The following is a 15,899-nucleotide window of genomic DNA, read 5'->3' on the forward strand; positions in this document are numbered from 1 at the left end:
GAACCACATCCCAAAAATCTAGCAGCAGGAAAAAGCCTGACTGCTCTCAAAGAGAGGCAGAGACTCGACCTAGGGCAAGGACCTACAGATCGTGCACTCCAAAACCGAGCAGTTCAGGAAAACAATTTTTTATTTGACATCCTTGGAGAAACCGTGTAAATGCCATCCAAGTCATGTTAACAGTTCAAAAGCAACCACGTGGTCAGCATGGCCAAGTGGAAACTGTAAATCAAACCCCAAAACTAGTGCTTGCTGCCTGGATTCCTAAGGAAGAGAGAACAGGCAGCAAACTGCAAAACTCCACCGGGATTTCCCCAGGCCAGCACGCCCAAGGCTTCTCATGGTCTCCACAAGAAACCAGTGAGCTGGAACTGTCCGATATGTAGGTGATGGGGACACCTTTACTGGCCGAGACGTAGAGAAAAGACTGAGCGATACCAGTCGTTTTAAGAAAAGGATTATAGGGAATGCAGAAATGAATACGTCTGTCAAAGCTTAATAAAATCCTGTTGGCTTAATGCCACCTGCTGCAAAGAATGCAGAAGCGCTTCTCCAAGAGCTCCGTGCTCTTCTCCAGGAGTAGAAGACAGGCTGGAATCACCGACACGCAGGTGGGAAAGACCTTCTAGAGATCTCCACTCCAACCACCCGCTCACAGGGGACCACCTCCAACACTAGATCACCTGAGACTTGAAACGCTCTGATGACGGAGAGCTCCCACCTCTCTGGGGATTTGCCCCAGCACAGCACCACACTCCGGGGGAATGATTTTTATTTTCCTCCCATGTCCAGTCCAAACCTCCCAAGCTGCACCTTGTGGCCATCGCCTCTCGTTCAGTTATCTGCCACTGTCAGAAGAGTTTCACTCCATCACCTTTGTAACTGCCCTTCCAGCAGCTGTAGGCTGCCAGCAGATCACCCTTCAGCCTCTTCTGCACCAGGCTGAACAAGCCTCGCTCGTTCCCCAGACTTCCGAGCATCCCGACAGCCCTCCACTGGCTCGCCCCCAGCTTCTCAACAGAGCTGAATAGCTGCCCGACTTCATGAAAACTTTGTATTTTTCATTTCAAACAGCGCAAGCATTTTAGAGAGAACGACTGACCAGAAAGGCAACCCTACGACGGGACGATTCCTCCGAGACTCCAGAATGTCTTCAAGAATGAATTATGGCCACCACATTATAAACTACCTGAGTCAGCAATTACAATTGCTGCTAGTTCTGATGTTTGGGCTGTATTCCTTCTTCAGTTCCACAGCGTGAAAGGCAGAAAGGAAAGGGGATCTGGCTCATACGCTGATCTGCCTGAGGGCTATCAAGGCCAGGAAGGAGGGTTAGCTGGAGTCTGACTCATCCGCTGCTCTGCACGGGGATTGCAAAGGGAAGAAGGTAAGGAAAGAGGAGAGTGGGGAGAGCCTGGTGGTGAAACACTCACTTGTAATTGTTGTTGATGTCAGAGACGCGCCAGACGTTCTGCAAGTCAAAGCCCATCCTCACCAGCTCCATCTCAAATCGGTATCTCACATGGTCTCCTAGAAGAGCAGAGCACAGGGTATTTACTGACAGCTAAGCAGAACTGATGAAATCTAAACATGTTAGTGGCAGCTCCATAGCAACTATCATAGGCTGAAGAGAAACTACAGGACAGCTGGATGGCAGGGATCTCGCTTCAGAAGCCAAAAAGATGTGTCCCTCACGGGGGTTCCTCTACTTTGTCAAGTCAGACCACCTCTCAGTCTCAGGGCACACAGCGGCATGGAAATAGCCTTCCCACATCAATGTGGAGTGAGGGGGGTTAATTTAATCCACTTCTACCCTTCTGACACAGATGGCTTCCAAAATGGATGTCAGGAACCCCATGGCAGAGGAGTACTGAGCACCCACCCCAGGCGGTTCCTTCTTCCAGACTGCTCTCTCAGAGGCTGACTCAGGGTTTGCTCTCTTAGGTTTTAGCTTCACCTTACAAATCCTGGATGTCTCTGTTGCTCGAGTGTCAAATGTTGTTAATAAATAAATACTGCAAAGCTCTTAACTTCATTCATATCCTGCAGCAACAATTTCCACAGGTAAGTTTATTTATACTAGAGAATAATACTTTCTCTAAAGGAGAGACAGCATATATCTCCTAATTGCTGGTGTTTGGGACAGGGTAAGAACACGTAGTTTACCTTTTCTCTACCAGCTTCTTTTTGGTATCTCTTTCGGCTATAGTATTCAACCCCATCCCTCCATCCCAACCTGTGCATGTTCATTTCATTCAGGCTACTGCTTCTCTCCTCTAATACCAGCACATTTTTAAGTCTAAAGCCAGGTTTGACACTCATTTTAATCCCCTTTTATTCATGCTGAAGCTGTTTAAAGACAAAACAACTGCAAGTGAACTTTGTGTTCCCAGAGAAGGGAACGATCCACACGAGGGCACCATCACAGCTCTGGTTTTCTCTTTATGGACTCAAAGATTTTATTTGCGCCTGTGTAAGAATGAGCCAGACATCTCCACAGACCTGATCACCAGAACGTCGTGGCATTTCTAGGTGTTGGAGAAGAGATGCAGATGGACTCATATTAATGATGCTGCCTCAAAGCTGATGATGTTGACCATCCAGGGACAAAACTGCTTGAGCTCACTATCATCACGATGAGAGTACTAAAGTTTGGGATGTTTTCTTCATTCACAAGGAGAAAGGGAGAGGCAGCTTATGTGTTGCTGGCTCAGAATGCTCCTTATTGTGCTTACTACTATTATTCCTTTTACTGTGCTTGTTGTCCAGCCGCATCTGGACATCTAAGCTGGATCTATAGGCCAGGTACGGGGTGCCCCTCAACAAGATGAACTTGGGCTACGGCTACAGCAGAATGTAAGACACAGCCAGACATCAGTTTATGAACCGCAGTTCAGATTGCATTGCTGTGCTTCTGGACAGAAGAGCAGGAAGGGGACAGACCAGGAGCTTACCTGGACGGCAGAGATGTGCATGTTGATCCTCCTCATCAACACAGACTCCTAAGCACCACGCATGGTAGGCAAACGCAAAGAGGTCCTCAGGCTTAGCAGGGCGGGCAATGGCTCGGGTTAGCCTCTTTAGCCACTCCTGGCACTGCTTAAAGGTGGAAAAATGGCACCTGCGAACCCAAATGCAAATCATCCTCAGCGAGTACGTTCATCCAGCCGAGAGGCGCAGACAGGGAGCTCTGCTCCACTTACCAAGGAAAAGGAACAAAGCACCAAGTCTTAGAAAAACCAAGTAACCTTGGCCATAAACAGCTCAATTCTAGTGGTAGCGCAGAGGGAGACACCAGAGCTGATCACGGCAACTGGCCTGCAGTGCCACCTACAATATAGCAATGAAACGGATACCTGATCACTTTGGAGTCCTTGCAGACGATGTGAAGCTGGAACATATCCCGGCACTCCACACTTTCCATCATCCTCAAAGGCACCTGCGAGGGGCAGAGGTAGGGCATGAGAAGACATACCACATAACATAGCAGACACAGCAGCCTTGCCTGTAGGCCCATCACGCATGGTCATGGCTCTATCAACAATCATGAGCTTCTAGTTCAAACTACAAACCCGCTCCCGGGTTTATAAAGCTTCATGACCCAGCGTAAAGCCTCCTTCAGCAATTACTACTACAATTTCTATTCTGTCCCTGGGTAGTCTCCCACCTGGGGCCAGTTACTGACTAAATCGCATCCAGACAAGCACAGGTAACCCAGCCAAACAAAAGCTGCAATAAAAGATGGCAAGTCAAGACAGCGAGAGAAAACCTCAGGCTCCCACTGTCTGATTCTCGGTTGCTGGTCTCCAGGTAGGAGAAGTCTCATTAAAACTGGCCTGCAAGAGACCTTAACAGTCTTAAAACCACCGAGTTTAATACTTGAATTTAAAAAGAACAGCGAGGGAAAGACCTAATTATTATCCAACACAGAACCCCATCTACACGGCAAAATGCAGCAGCAGAAGAGCAACTGTGCGACCAGCATTAACAAGAGACAGCATCAGGCTTGGCATCCTTCAAGAGGCACAGCTCCCACGCCACAGAAAAGGCTTTTGCCCCCCCGAAATACTGCGAGAAATTATGGTTCAGGCAGCAGGAACAGGCAGATCCAGGCTTACATTGATCACAGAATCCTTGAATTTGATATGAAGCCGGTAGTTGGAGATGGCGATCACAGCGTCGTTTGCATGGCCAAGATACTCCACTCCCTCGCCCTGCAACACAGTGAATGGGACCTGGAAGGGAGACATCACTAATTCAACACACATGCATAGTACTTTGTGCACCATAAACACCAAGAGCCACTCTTCCTACCGCCTCCGCGGTGCATCTCCTGCGGGAAGTCATTCACAGCAACGTGCTCTTCGTGCACTGAGAGCAGGCAACAGCACAAAACAGCACTGGTAGCCACTGCCCAGCCCCACGTGATGGATCTTCTTCCGAGGGTGCCTCAGGAGCCACTGAGCACCTCCTGACGGATAATTACTTGTGGAGGAGAGGTGTGAGCACAAATGCTATGTACACCAACCGTGGGCATCTGGCAGCGAGGGTGTTGCAACGGGGGCAGAGGGCTTTACGGTCCCTGCTTTTCCAAGAGGGTAAAGGCAGCCCTGGTGCAAGTGGCATGATAAAGGACACCACCTCGGGCACAGCTCAGACACGAGTTGGGGAGTGCTCTGCACAGCTCCCGGCAGAGCCTGATACAATCAGAGTCCCCTGCCCCAAGGCAGAGTGTCACACACCTGATCCTGCTGCGTCATTTAAACGAAGGGGGTGCTTAGCAGTGCTACGAGACTCACTGGTACCAATCCAGGTAAGTAAATGAATCAAAGTTCTGCCCAATTTCTGCTGACAAGGCTGTGAGGGAAACTACGTAGTTATTTGTACGACTGAGGAAATTGTGATGAAGTTACCTGTATTAGAATTTTTTTTTTAAAAATCCAGATAATCCAGAGTCTTTCTGGTTTGGCCTATCAGCCCGGACATGCCGTAGCTATTTTTAAAACAGGGGATCCTGGCAGATGGCCAAGTTTGACTTTTCTTGCATTAAAAAAAAAAAAAAAAAAAAGAGGGACCAGCCTAAAGCTCATCAGGCTCCTTTTTCCTCAGCTAAGTAGACTCCTCATTGTTCCCTGGATGCCACCTACACCAGGTGATGCTGGTAACCAATTATGCAAATATGTCATGAAGATTTATCATTTCAGCCAGAGCCCTTTCCTTGCCAGACAGGGCATCTGATGAAACAAGTCATTACACTGTAATTAGTACAAGTCAGACCACCTTGTCTTTATTTCTAAGCTGTTTCTATGGCTTGGGTATATGCTGCCTAAAAATTGAATTTCCTGGATTTCAGACCTCATGTGCAAGTGACAATTTTACTAACAACTTCTCCCTTCTTAAGTTATTGTACAAAAATAACAACCTTAGACTGGCACCTGTCTGAAAACTCTTTAAGAATGTTAATTATTTGACATTAAGAGAATATACTCTCTTCATTTCTGCAGTTTATTTATGCATGCTTGCCGGAGCTGTTTTTAGTTGGCATGTGTTTCTTCTGCTTACGTGGCTCTTTCACACAGCAACAGAAGGGAGACAGATTAGAAACGGGATGGTAAAACTGCAAGAACTGACAGAGGGAAATCCTGGAATAAACCGACAGGTGCCTGAATACAGCTTGTTATCAAGCCGATGGCGTCCTTTTAGACTTCATTCTACATTAAGAGAAAAACAATTTACTGAAGGCAAATTACCCTTGGGGAGGGGTGAACTTTACGGTCCTCCACGCAGAAGACTAAAGCAGGTTCTGCTCTTCTCCAGGCAGTCTCAGCTCAGAGTCGTCTCAGCGGCTTCACCTCCCGAAGGCCGCAGACCTGTGGCCTTGACCCCATGCACCTCCTCAGCCCGTGTTTGCTCCTTCAAATCAATCCTCCTGTTGCCACATTTCAGTCCTTGCTTTTATCAGCACCGTTTACCAAGACGGTGCCAATCACAGAGCCAACGCAAACACCGCAGCAGCAGTGAGAACATACAATGTGAGCCTGGCTCCAGCCTTAGGAGGAGGAGGATGAGCACTGGGACAAGGTGGCAGTGGACTACGTTAAAGGAAGCAACAAACACCAGGAGGCTTTGGCTCCCACTGTTCAGAATACCCCCCTTGCTGCACAGCAGCCACAGTGCCCGGGTCTCTTTCAAGGGCCTTTTGCAGCAGGAGGCTGGCACCATATGGAGGTTTCTTTTTCCAACAGCTCTGTAGCGGGAAAATGCCAGGAGCAACGTGTATTAGGGCCAGATCAGCCACTGCAATTGCACGCTATAGCTACACAGAGCACAGCCTAGCCCTGATATTCAACCTGTCCCAGAGAGCGTCTACCTGCTGCAGAGAGCTACGCAGGCAGCGTCACAATTTCTCACTGTCAGCACAGGCAGAGGACAGGGAATACCCAGGACAGCTCTGTATTGCATCGTGCTCCAGCCGTATTTCCAAGCCGGCAGACGCGATGCTGTACAATCGCAGCATCTTGGCAGGGCTGGGAAGGCAGGGCCAGGGCGTACAGACCTGCTGTCGGCAGCCTCCATGCACGTGGAAGGACCCACCGGTCTGAATGTGGCCTACAGCACCGGCCAACCCGCGGCCTCCAGAACACGTCCTGGGCTGGAGAACTGCTCTCAGGTTTCACACTACCAGTGTCGAGCCTGCTTCGGTTTTCTTACTTCCTTACCTGCAATGACTCTTCCTCCTTCACAAGCTCTTTTGGGGGGAACAAGTCCTTGGCCTGGATATACTCCAAACTGGGAGGGCCTTCCTCACCCTGCATTGCAAACAAAACACACATTGAGACAGGCCCCAGCCAGCACGTGTTATCAAAAGCCAAGAATCGAAGCTGCTGGATACTCTTGGCACCCCAATACCTTGGGGATCCCGTGGACCTGTGCATGGAAACGCCCGTTCTGCCTCCAGACCACACTCTCTGCATTGCAGGACCCCAGCAGTTCCTCTGGCTGTTGCAGAATACCCACAGCACAGTGAAAGACTGAAGCAGGTCTCCATGTCCCATCTCTTCCAGCCATGTGGTATTTGGAAAGCCAAGCAGATACACCTTAACCACACACTGGATCTTGGACTGATGTGATAGTAATTTGTCATGTCAAATGTCACCCCATTACCTTCACTATGGCACCACAGCAGAAACACCGTAACGCAGAGGGTTTCCATCTACAGTCCAGCTTCGACCTACTCTTCCTCCTCTTATGTTCATAGGGACTGCTGTCTTTTGGGAGTTTTCATTTTCACTCTTAGCCCAAAGAAATCTGGGAAAAGCCTGAAGCTTTTCGAGGAGAATACGCAAGTGTGAAACATAACCCTGTAACAACTGCATCTAAGTGCACCCAATTCACTACAGGCATTACTGACTGGTGACAGCACCCAAGCAGGGCATTCTTCCTCAGGGCAGCTGAACGTGTCTAACCTGCTCAGACAGACACCCTGGAAAGCCCACGGAGGCCTCAGAGAAGTGGTCTGAGAGGGCACACAGAGCCTGGACACGCCAACCTTGGAAAAGCGGAGAGAATGTCTCAGTTTGGGACCTGTGAATCTTCAGTCACTCGTGAAATCTCGGTCCCAGTTCTCACCAACCCTCCCCCCACGCTCTGTCAAACCACCGGCTTGCTGTATGAATGAGCAGCATCCAGACACTCAGCCGAGGATGCTCGCTGCTGGGAGCCCAGGACAGTGTTAATTCCACATGTATTTGGTGTGGGAACGTTTTCTTCAGAATGCCTCTTGCTCGCTAACTATAGCTCCTCTAGGGTCCAGCATTTATTAGGAAATACTCTGTTCTGTAAGCACTAAATAACATTTTAAGATGAAATATCTTTCTGGGTAAGTCACCCAAGCCAGAACCCTGAATTTCAATCTGAAGAAACAAGATCCCAACCCTTTTGGCTCCGTTATATTTAAAATGATGCTGAATCCCCTTGTGTTGCCGACAGCCGCCCAAGCCTCAGCACCCACAAGTACAGCCCGGCCTGAAGCGCACCCTGGACCTCAGACTGGGGCAGCCAGACCCCACACAGCCCGAGTACCTGTGCACACGCTGCTTGTAGCTAGCATAAAACTCGGCATCAACCCCAGCTGGAGGCAAAGGCACTGCCCCTCCTCACCCACTCACCAGGTCCCTGCGTGAGGCTGCGAGGGACACAGGGCGCAGCACCTGCTCCAGCAGCCGCCGGTTACTGGAGAGCAGAGGGGGCTCGGGGGCCTCTCCCGCCAGCGGCTCGCTCTGATGCTGAGGCGCTAGCCCAGGAGAGCACAAAGAAAAGGTGCATGCCTGCGTGCCGGTGCGGCAGCTGGGGAGCAGAGATCCTCTCCCATCACCACTTTGCAGCTCGCAAAGAAATCCCAGTGAGCAGCAGGAACTGGAACAGCAGCCCGAGCTTTCCACCAGCCTGGGTGTCCTTGAGTTCCTCCTCGCCTGCAGCACGGGACGGGCGGGAGGCTGAGCACCTCCTCCTGCCACAGCCCCGTCCCGAGGTATCGGCAGGGCGGGGGGCTCAGGACCCTGCTCTCTTCACAAGCCAGCCATCTCCTGAAGCCCTCAGAGCCCATTTGCCCACGAGTCTTTCGGGGGGGGGGACACCTTTCTGCAGGAAGGGGCATCAGATCTCTCAGCAAGAAAACTCCTTTCCCCAAAGGTATAAAAGATGCAGAGCTCAGAACCCCCCCCACTACACCACCATCCTGGCAGCGTCAGCACAGGAGGGGGTCTTGCACACCCCTGCCTTGCACGCCACAGCCATGGCAGGAGCGCAGAGCTCTCCCCTGGGGTTGGCTGCTCTCACACGGCAATTTTCCAGCTCCAGGAAAGGACCGGCCAGAGCCTGCGTGGCACGGCACACTTGCCGGGGCCTTCCACCTGACTCAACCCACGGTGCCGGGCACTGCTATGCCCTTGGGCCCAGGCAGGGCAGCAGCGCAGCAGCGACAGGGGCCACGGCATCTTCCGGCGGCACGTGGGAGGGAGGAGAAGGGGATCCCCATTTGCAGGGGGGGCGGCACGCCAGGCCAGGCAGATCCAGGGCAGGAGGATCCGCACACAGCCCGGCCTCAAGGACAGGCCTGATCTGGGGCAGCCGACTCAGCATGGGAGCTGGAGAGAGAAGCTGGCTTACAGCCCCGTTTGCATGGAGGAGAGGAGGGGGATAAAAAGGCAGCACTTACAAAGCAGTTGAGCACGGAGCAGGAGACGCGGCCTGGTAGACTCATGTTCATTTCCCGAGGCGGCAGCTGGGCCGGGCACACGCAAGCAGCATCTCCTTCCTCCAGCCCTCTGCTGCTGCTGGCAGCGGCTCCGAAACGGTCGCGCCGGGATTGCCGCAGCCTCCCCACTCCGCCGCGAAGGGCAGGAGCATCCCTGCCGCCGGCGGCTGGAGCAGGTGCCCGCCGCCACCGCTCGCTGCCGCTGACAATGGAGGGAGGGAGGGCGGAGGACGGCCAGACTCCACCTACCTCCAAAGGCCGCTGAGCACGGCTCTGCCATCTAAGTGTCTCCCTGACAGGCGAGACAGAAAATGGAGAGACCGACGGAGGGATCACCCCTCCTCTCCCCCTCCCGTCCCCATACGCAGAGCCATCACCCTGCCGACGGGCGGATGCCAGCGACACATCCCCTTCCTTGCCAAGCCGCCGGCCGAGCGGAGCGGCTTGCTGGGAGATGCAGTCCCGGCCCGCGGCGCTCCTCTGCGCCGGCACCTGCCTCGTGCCGCACTGATGGCGTGTGTGGGAGCACCAGGAACAATAGCGGAGAGGAGGCTTTGCGCCCCAGCACCGAGCCCTCCGCCCTGGCTGATGCTTTTGGATGCTTGGCCAGGAGCCCCCTGCTGCAAACCTTTGCCTGTGATCGTCCTGCCAGCCCGGCAACTGCCCATAGTCTTCTCTGCCTGGTCAGGGAGGAGAGGACAAAGGGGTGCCCTGCTGCTTCCTTACTGCTGAATACTCCTGAGCCTTTCAGTCCTCCTTCCCAGGAGCTCCTGTACGTGCAGGGAGTAGCTGGATGTCTCTGGCTCCCACCAGCACCCATGTGCTGGAGCTTGGTCCCTGGTGTGGATGAGGCTCCGCAGGGCCACCGCTCCCCTCGCTGACCGCCTGGACAGTTAGCTCCCGCGGGAAGTTTCACCAACTCTGGTTAGCAACGGTTGCAGGCATCGGGGAAATGCCTCGGGTGCAGGAAACGCTGTGGGTTGAACACCCAGCTCCCTGCCCCGGCCCCCAGGGGCTGACTTTTACTACCTGTTGTTCATCAAGTCCACGAGCAAACAGCAAGCTGCCCAGGTCACAGCCCGTCCCAGAAGCCACAGGACAGCAGCCTCCTGGGCAATGCCATCCCCATTTCTATCACCAGCTGCCACTCGGCCCCTCCACCTCCCACCACTGAGTCAGAATAAGAGTCTCTTTCTTAAGATGCAAAATTAAAACCCAGCCCTTCATTAATCCTCCAAGGCCCAGGCCCAACTATTTTGCTCAAATCATACCAGCTTTTTTTGCTCCTGGACCATCAAAACAGAGCACAGCCTGTAGCCATTAAGCTCCTCTTAGATGTGGCTGCCCCAAAGCAACCACAGACAGCTCTACCTAGCAATACCAACAGCATCTCAAAAGGTTTTTCTCAAGTCAGATAAAAGATTTGAGCATTTCTCTGCAAAATTGTTAAGGGTTAGATTATTCTGAGCTGCTTCAACAAAGGGACAGCTTTGCAACGCCCAGACCTGTTGCCCTTTATCACTGCGGGGCAGCAGTGCCCAGCCAAAAAGCCGTTCAATGAACTCCCTTGCTGAGAAACCAAAAGACACAGACTACCCCACAGGCCACGGTCACGCGGGCTTCACTATTCAGGATAAAAGCCCTAGAAGAAAATGCGACCATGCCTGGAGATAAGCCATGAAATCCCATTACCACCTCAGCTCCGTCCCGCTCCACCATTTACGTGGTGCACGGTGGGCGAACGTCAGGCGTTGCCCAGCCTCGGGGGCACCCGCCTCCAGCTGGTACCCACAAACCAAAACGCATTTGTGTTACACACAAAGTCAACGCATAACGAGAGCAGAGGGTTATGGATGAGGTTGCGGATTTGTCTTGGCCAAATCTGAGCGGCAGGAGAGGCGCCCCGCTCCTCGCAGCTTCTCCTCTGGGGTGAATGCCAGAGGTCTGCTGAGAAACCAGAGCAGCAAAAGGTGGAAGGAACCTTTTATACTGGAAAGAAAGTGTAGCTATAAAAACTGTAAAACCAATGTGTTTTTTTCCTGATGTATCAGGAGAAAAGCAACAAAGCACGTCTGTCGATAACAGCTGAAGCACAGAAGTCTCTTAGGTAGAGTCAGAGCATACATCGCTATTTAACGTATTAAGTGTATACAACACATGACCAGTGTTTATAACATACAAAAACATGGACAAGGCAGGTAAAAGGTCCGCTCCGACCCACGGTAAGATTTTTAGGACCAGCACTTGGTTCAGGGCCCGGCATGGGGACTGTTTCCAGCTCGAGTTGCAGAAGGACCTTTGTAACCCTAAGCTGCAGCTGCGCAGAGTTAAGAGGTTGCTCATCAGACCACTACTTTGAATTTCCAACCTAAGCTGACCTGAACATCCACAAATAGATCTTCTCCCGCATTCACTGAAATATTTTTGCACTTTTAGCACTAGAAAAAGACTCACACATGGCTTAGAAACTTCTGCCCAAGAGCTGAGCGTGGTGCAGAGCAGAAGTAGACCTTGCCCTGAAGTTCAGCAGCGTCTCAGAGGCTCACAGAGTTTCAGGAGGAACCAGATTCAAACTTCACCACTTTCACCTCTTCCTCCAACAGTTCACAAAATACCTGCTCTCATTTCCTTGCAATCAACCAGAGGAGGACAGGAGCGGTGGCAGTGAGACTGCCCGGTGCCAGGTAGCCTGGGTGGCCAGGCACAGGAACACCGAGTGCTCGCAGCCTCATTTAGCTGGCTTAGCTAGAGGGATTTCCTAAATGCCACCTCAGATGCCTCCCTGGCTGAACAGCTGGTATTCGCTCTGTTATCACTACCTACCACCAGACCAAACAAGGAAGACAAGGTTATTTTCACATAACTGGGCTCCTCTGAGCGTCATGCATATGCACATTCATGCAGGGGGAGAGAGAAACCTCCCTCATTTTCTCCCAACCACGACAATCCTAAAGGTTTCACGTACTCTGAGGAAGAGAGGAGCTGAATACAACATGGGCAGCATGTTCTTAAGGCCAGTTGGCAATAATTAACCCTTTTTCCTCCCGCTAGCAATGCACGCTGTTTATGCTGCGAGTGTCTCTCTCCTGCGCTGCTCCCCCCACCCCTCCGTACGCCTCTGCTTGCACACTGCAGGTGAACAGCTTGCAACCTCTCTTTAAGGTCCCAAAAGGGATTTGGAGGCTCTGAGATAGCACAGTTCTTGGCAAAGATTGGACTGGCACTCAAGGGGCCATCCTGCAGCCTCCAAGGGAGATGATATTCCCTACGAAGACGTGCCTACATGCACCAGGAGCCCAGCCTGCAGCATGGGGGTTCACGGGGGTGAGCTGCCATCTGGTCCCACAGGCCCAGGGAATCCGTACTGGGAGCACGGGACAGCCGCTGAGACGCCGAAATCTCTCTCGTGGCCTGGAGCCAGTCAACACCCTGAACTGCATCTTTTTGTGAACAGCTAAGCCCAGCTTTCTGCCAGACAGGGAAAGGGTGGTTCAAAGAACAGCTAACACCCACCCTGCCGGGTCACCGCTGATTCCTCTTCGTGGGTCGGCAGCTCAATCTCTCCCCTTCAAAAATGACAATCCACCCAAGCAAAGATCTGCAAGTGCCTCAAAGAGCTTGAATGACACATAGAGGTACTGGAGGAGCCCAAACCCCTTGTGAAATACAGGTGCCGGCAGAGTCTCTCACTCACAGAAAGGTGGAACCAAGCAGCCAAAGGGTGAGAAGAGGAAAACTGGTCCTGTCCACTGCAGGGAGGTGCCACCGCCAGCACACTGGACTCAGACTTCTGAGTACAGGTATACCCTTCCCAACCCTGACATACCTTTATCCTCCATTTGTTTTCGGCACCACAAATAAAATTACTGTAAATACTCTTTCATTAGGCAGAGGGCACCACTTCCATCCCTTCTACATATTAAGGGTGGGCTTTTCATCACCACAGCATGATGCATCACCCTGCAGACGGAGAGGAGGGAAAGCAAGGGGCTATGGCCATGGATGGCAGAGATCTGAATCCTCAGCGCTGTCCCTGGGAGCACATCCCATTAAACAGACTGCCCTAATCTGCCTCCAGCTGGAGAAAACACACAGAAAAATTGGCAGAAGGAGGTAACTGTCCTGGGCAGGCACTCCCAGGACATCAGAAGCAAATCGACGGGAGCCAGAGCAGCTCTGCCTGACAGCCTGGGGCTCTGGCACTCACCGAGCCTTCGCTGGCGGCTGCGGGCTGAGATGCTCCCAGCAGCAGAGGTGTTATCAGGGTACTCTAGTTTATATCTGGCCAGGTCTGAATATTTTTGATGAAGATCAAGGTAGGAACTAGTTATTTAGATCTTTTTACAGGTAAGGAGGAGAAGGGAGAAACTTGTATCATTCGTCTCACCCTAAAAGTTAAAATTTATCCTCTTTCTGCTTAGCAGATACCTACATCGGGGTGAAATGGACTGCACTCAGACACTATTTCTATTTCTCTCCACTGCCTAGGCAGGGGATCTACATAAGCTGATGCAGAGAGCTGACTAGCTGTGGCCAAAGGGACTTCTTGTTCTGCCTTCTCTACTTTTGTTGCACGAAGGGCATCTTTGTTTCACGTCCCTCTACAAAAATATTTCATTTCCTCAAAGCCTAAGGAGGTCCTTGGGTGAACTGAAAAGCTGCTGAGCCACTGAGGTGGCCAGCCAGAAATAAACCCCGAAACTTGTGTGAAGAGAAGTTACTATTTTATACCCCGTAAATCAGGACCGGGATGGCGAGTGCCATCTTTTCATCTTTACAGGATGACAGAAGAGGTTACAGATCTGTAATACTGCATTTAATATTTGTTCAGAAAGCTGCCCAGGGGTGAGCACATAACAGAAATAGGAAGCAAGAAGCCTTTGAGAAGAGGGACGAAAGGACAGAAGTCAAGGGCTACCAACCCCGTACGCCAGCAAGAGGGGACGAGGGATGGCTAACCTGCAAAACCCCACCTAGACTAACAGTCATGGTCCCCTCCAAAGTGTATGAACGATCATGGAAATCCAGATGCCTACAGTCCCGGTATCCCCAGCAGTAAGAAGAAGGAATGCTGCCGTGGGAGTTGTACGGCGTGCAGTAAGAGCTGAGCCCTGAGCTGCCGGCAGAGCAGCACAGCAGCTTGCACTAACTTACCCCCCAGGTCAGTTTTAAGTAATGTATTAAGGTACTGGGTGCTCGTTAGGACTTCCATTAGCCAGAGTTAAGGATTAAACCACCACTAGTGCTGTCTTCAAGGTCATTTTCATCAGCAGCTAGTCTTTGGGGAAGAAATGAGGAGAGTCTTACAATCAAAGCAAATAAAGCTCTTAACCGACACTAGACCAAGCATTTGTAGCAGCAGAAAGGGGAGAGGAGCTGGTGATCCATATTTGGGGTGCTGCTGAGTAAGGTAGAAGCTTTTGGACATGCCCTTGCTAACCCAGAGGGCATTGGTGCTGTACCCTCTGACTGCAGAGATCACGGGTAATTAACCAAGCGCTCAGCATGCCTGCAGGGAACTGGGTTTCCAACCCACCCTCCCAGCAGCTGGCTGAAGCAGCCCAGCCCCGAAGCGCCCAAGGGTTAGCAGACAACCCTGTGGAGCATCCATTAACCAGCAACCGACCTCCATCCCTCCCTGCAGACCTGCGTTTAACCCAGAAGTCACAACCCTCCTGAGAGGTCACAAAAGGACTCAAAGGAGGTTGTCAAGAGAATACATCAGCTCTCCACTTCAACTGCTGACAGAAGCTCAGGGAAGTAGGTGGAGGCAAGTGCTTATTTCTACAGCTCACAATTATAAGCTGCTTTCTCTCCCTTGCCATGGGAGACAAAAAGCCTATACTCTCCTCCCAAAACAGTGGGTGAGGGGAGTGGGGTTTTTTTGTTGGTTAGTTTGTGGGTTTTTTGTGGTCGCCCCCCCCCCCCCCCAAAGGAAAAGATAATTTAAAAAAATCAAAGGAACATTTTAATAAAATATGAAAAACTCATAAATCCTTTTCAGAAGGTCCTTTGAAACTGTAAAGTCATCTGCAGGTATTCATAAGGAGCACAAGACCCTCTTGTCTAGAAGAAACCAAACCGTCCGTGGTTACAGCTAAGGGCGGGCCAGGGCCAGGTCAGGATAAGTATCTGTCAAGACACAGGAAAGGAGCACGGTGAAAAGCAAAAGCTTCCATGTTTTAGTAAGTCCAAAGTTCCAGTCTACGCACCCCAAAAAGAATACAGGTCCAGAGAGGGGTGACAAGGGTTAAAGACGGCTTCTCTACAGAGAAGAATTTAAAAGACTAGAGCTCTTCAGACGTCTAAGGGGAATGTGTCAGAGATCTACAAAATCCCGTGGAGATGCTTTCAGGCAGCACCACATTTCACAGTTACTCCCAATACAAGAACTGGGGCCCATCAACCGGAACGGCACGGGGCAGGTTCAAAAACAAAGCAAGAGGGGCTACTCCGCACAACTCGGCAGCGCAGCTCTTTGCCGCAACGTGTCGCAACTGCAAATCTTCACTTGGTTTTGAAAAGCAGCTAGATGAATTCACGGAAGAAAAATCTACCAAGGGCTCATAGAACATCAATAAATTGTTTCTGGATTACCAAGTCCCTGAGCTGCAGATCCCGACAGGTGAGGGCATACACCAGA

At 51.5% G+C, this 15,899-nt stretch overlaps 1 protein-coding gene across 4 annotated transcripts in view; it reads right to left on the reverse strand.

The window, feature by feature from the left end:
- The window catches only part of MTMR4 (myotubularin related protein 4), a 58,350-nt gene that overhangs the window by 19,881 nt on the left and 22,570 nt on the right, over window positions 1–15,899 (reverse strand). For 3 of the 4 annotated variants that reach the window (XM_076354309.1, XM_076354310.1, XM_076354311.1), the window contains exons 3-7: window positions 6,720–6,809; window positions 4,119–4,235; window positions 3,357–3,439; window positions 2,955–3,121; window positions 1,434–1,530 (exon numbers count right to left, since the gene is read on the reverse strand). In XM_076354309.1, coding sequence (XP_076210424.1) covers window positions 1,434–1,530; window positions 2,955–3,121; window positions 3,357–3,439; window positions 4,119–4,235; window positions 6,720–6,809 — 554 coding nt within the window. Of the gene's footprint in view, window positions 1–1,433; window positions 1,531–2,954; window positions 3,122–3,356; window positions 3,440–4,118; window positions 4,236–6,719; window positions 6,810–9,217; window positions 9,447–15,899 lie in introns of those variants that run through there. The other variant, XM_076354312.1, reaches the window with a different exon arrangement.

The sequence above is a fragment of the Aptenodytes patagonicus genome, chromosome 17 (assembly GCF_965638725.1).
Source record: "Aptenodytes patagonicus chromosome 17, bAptPat1.pri.cur, whole genome shotgun sequence".
NCBI classification, from domain to species: Eukaryota; Metazoa; Chordata; class Aves; order Sphenisciformes; family Spheniscidae; genus Aptenodytes; species Aptenodytes patagonicus.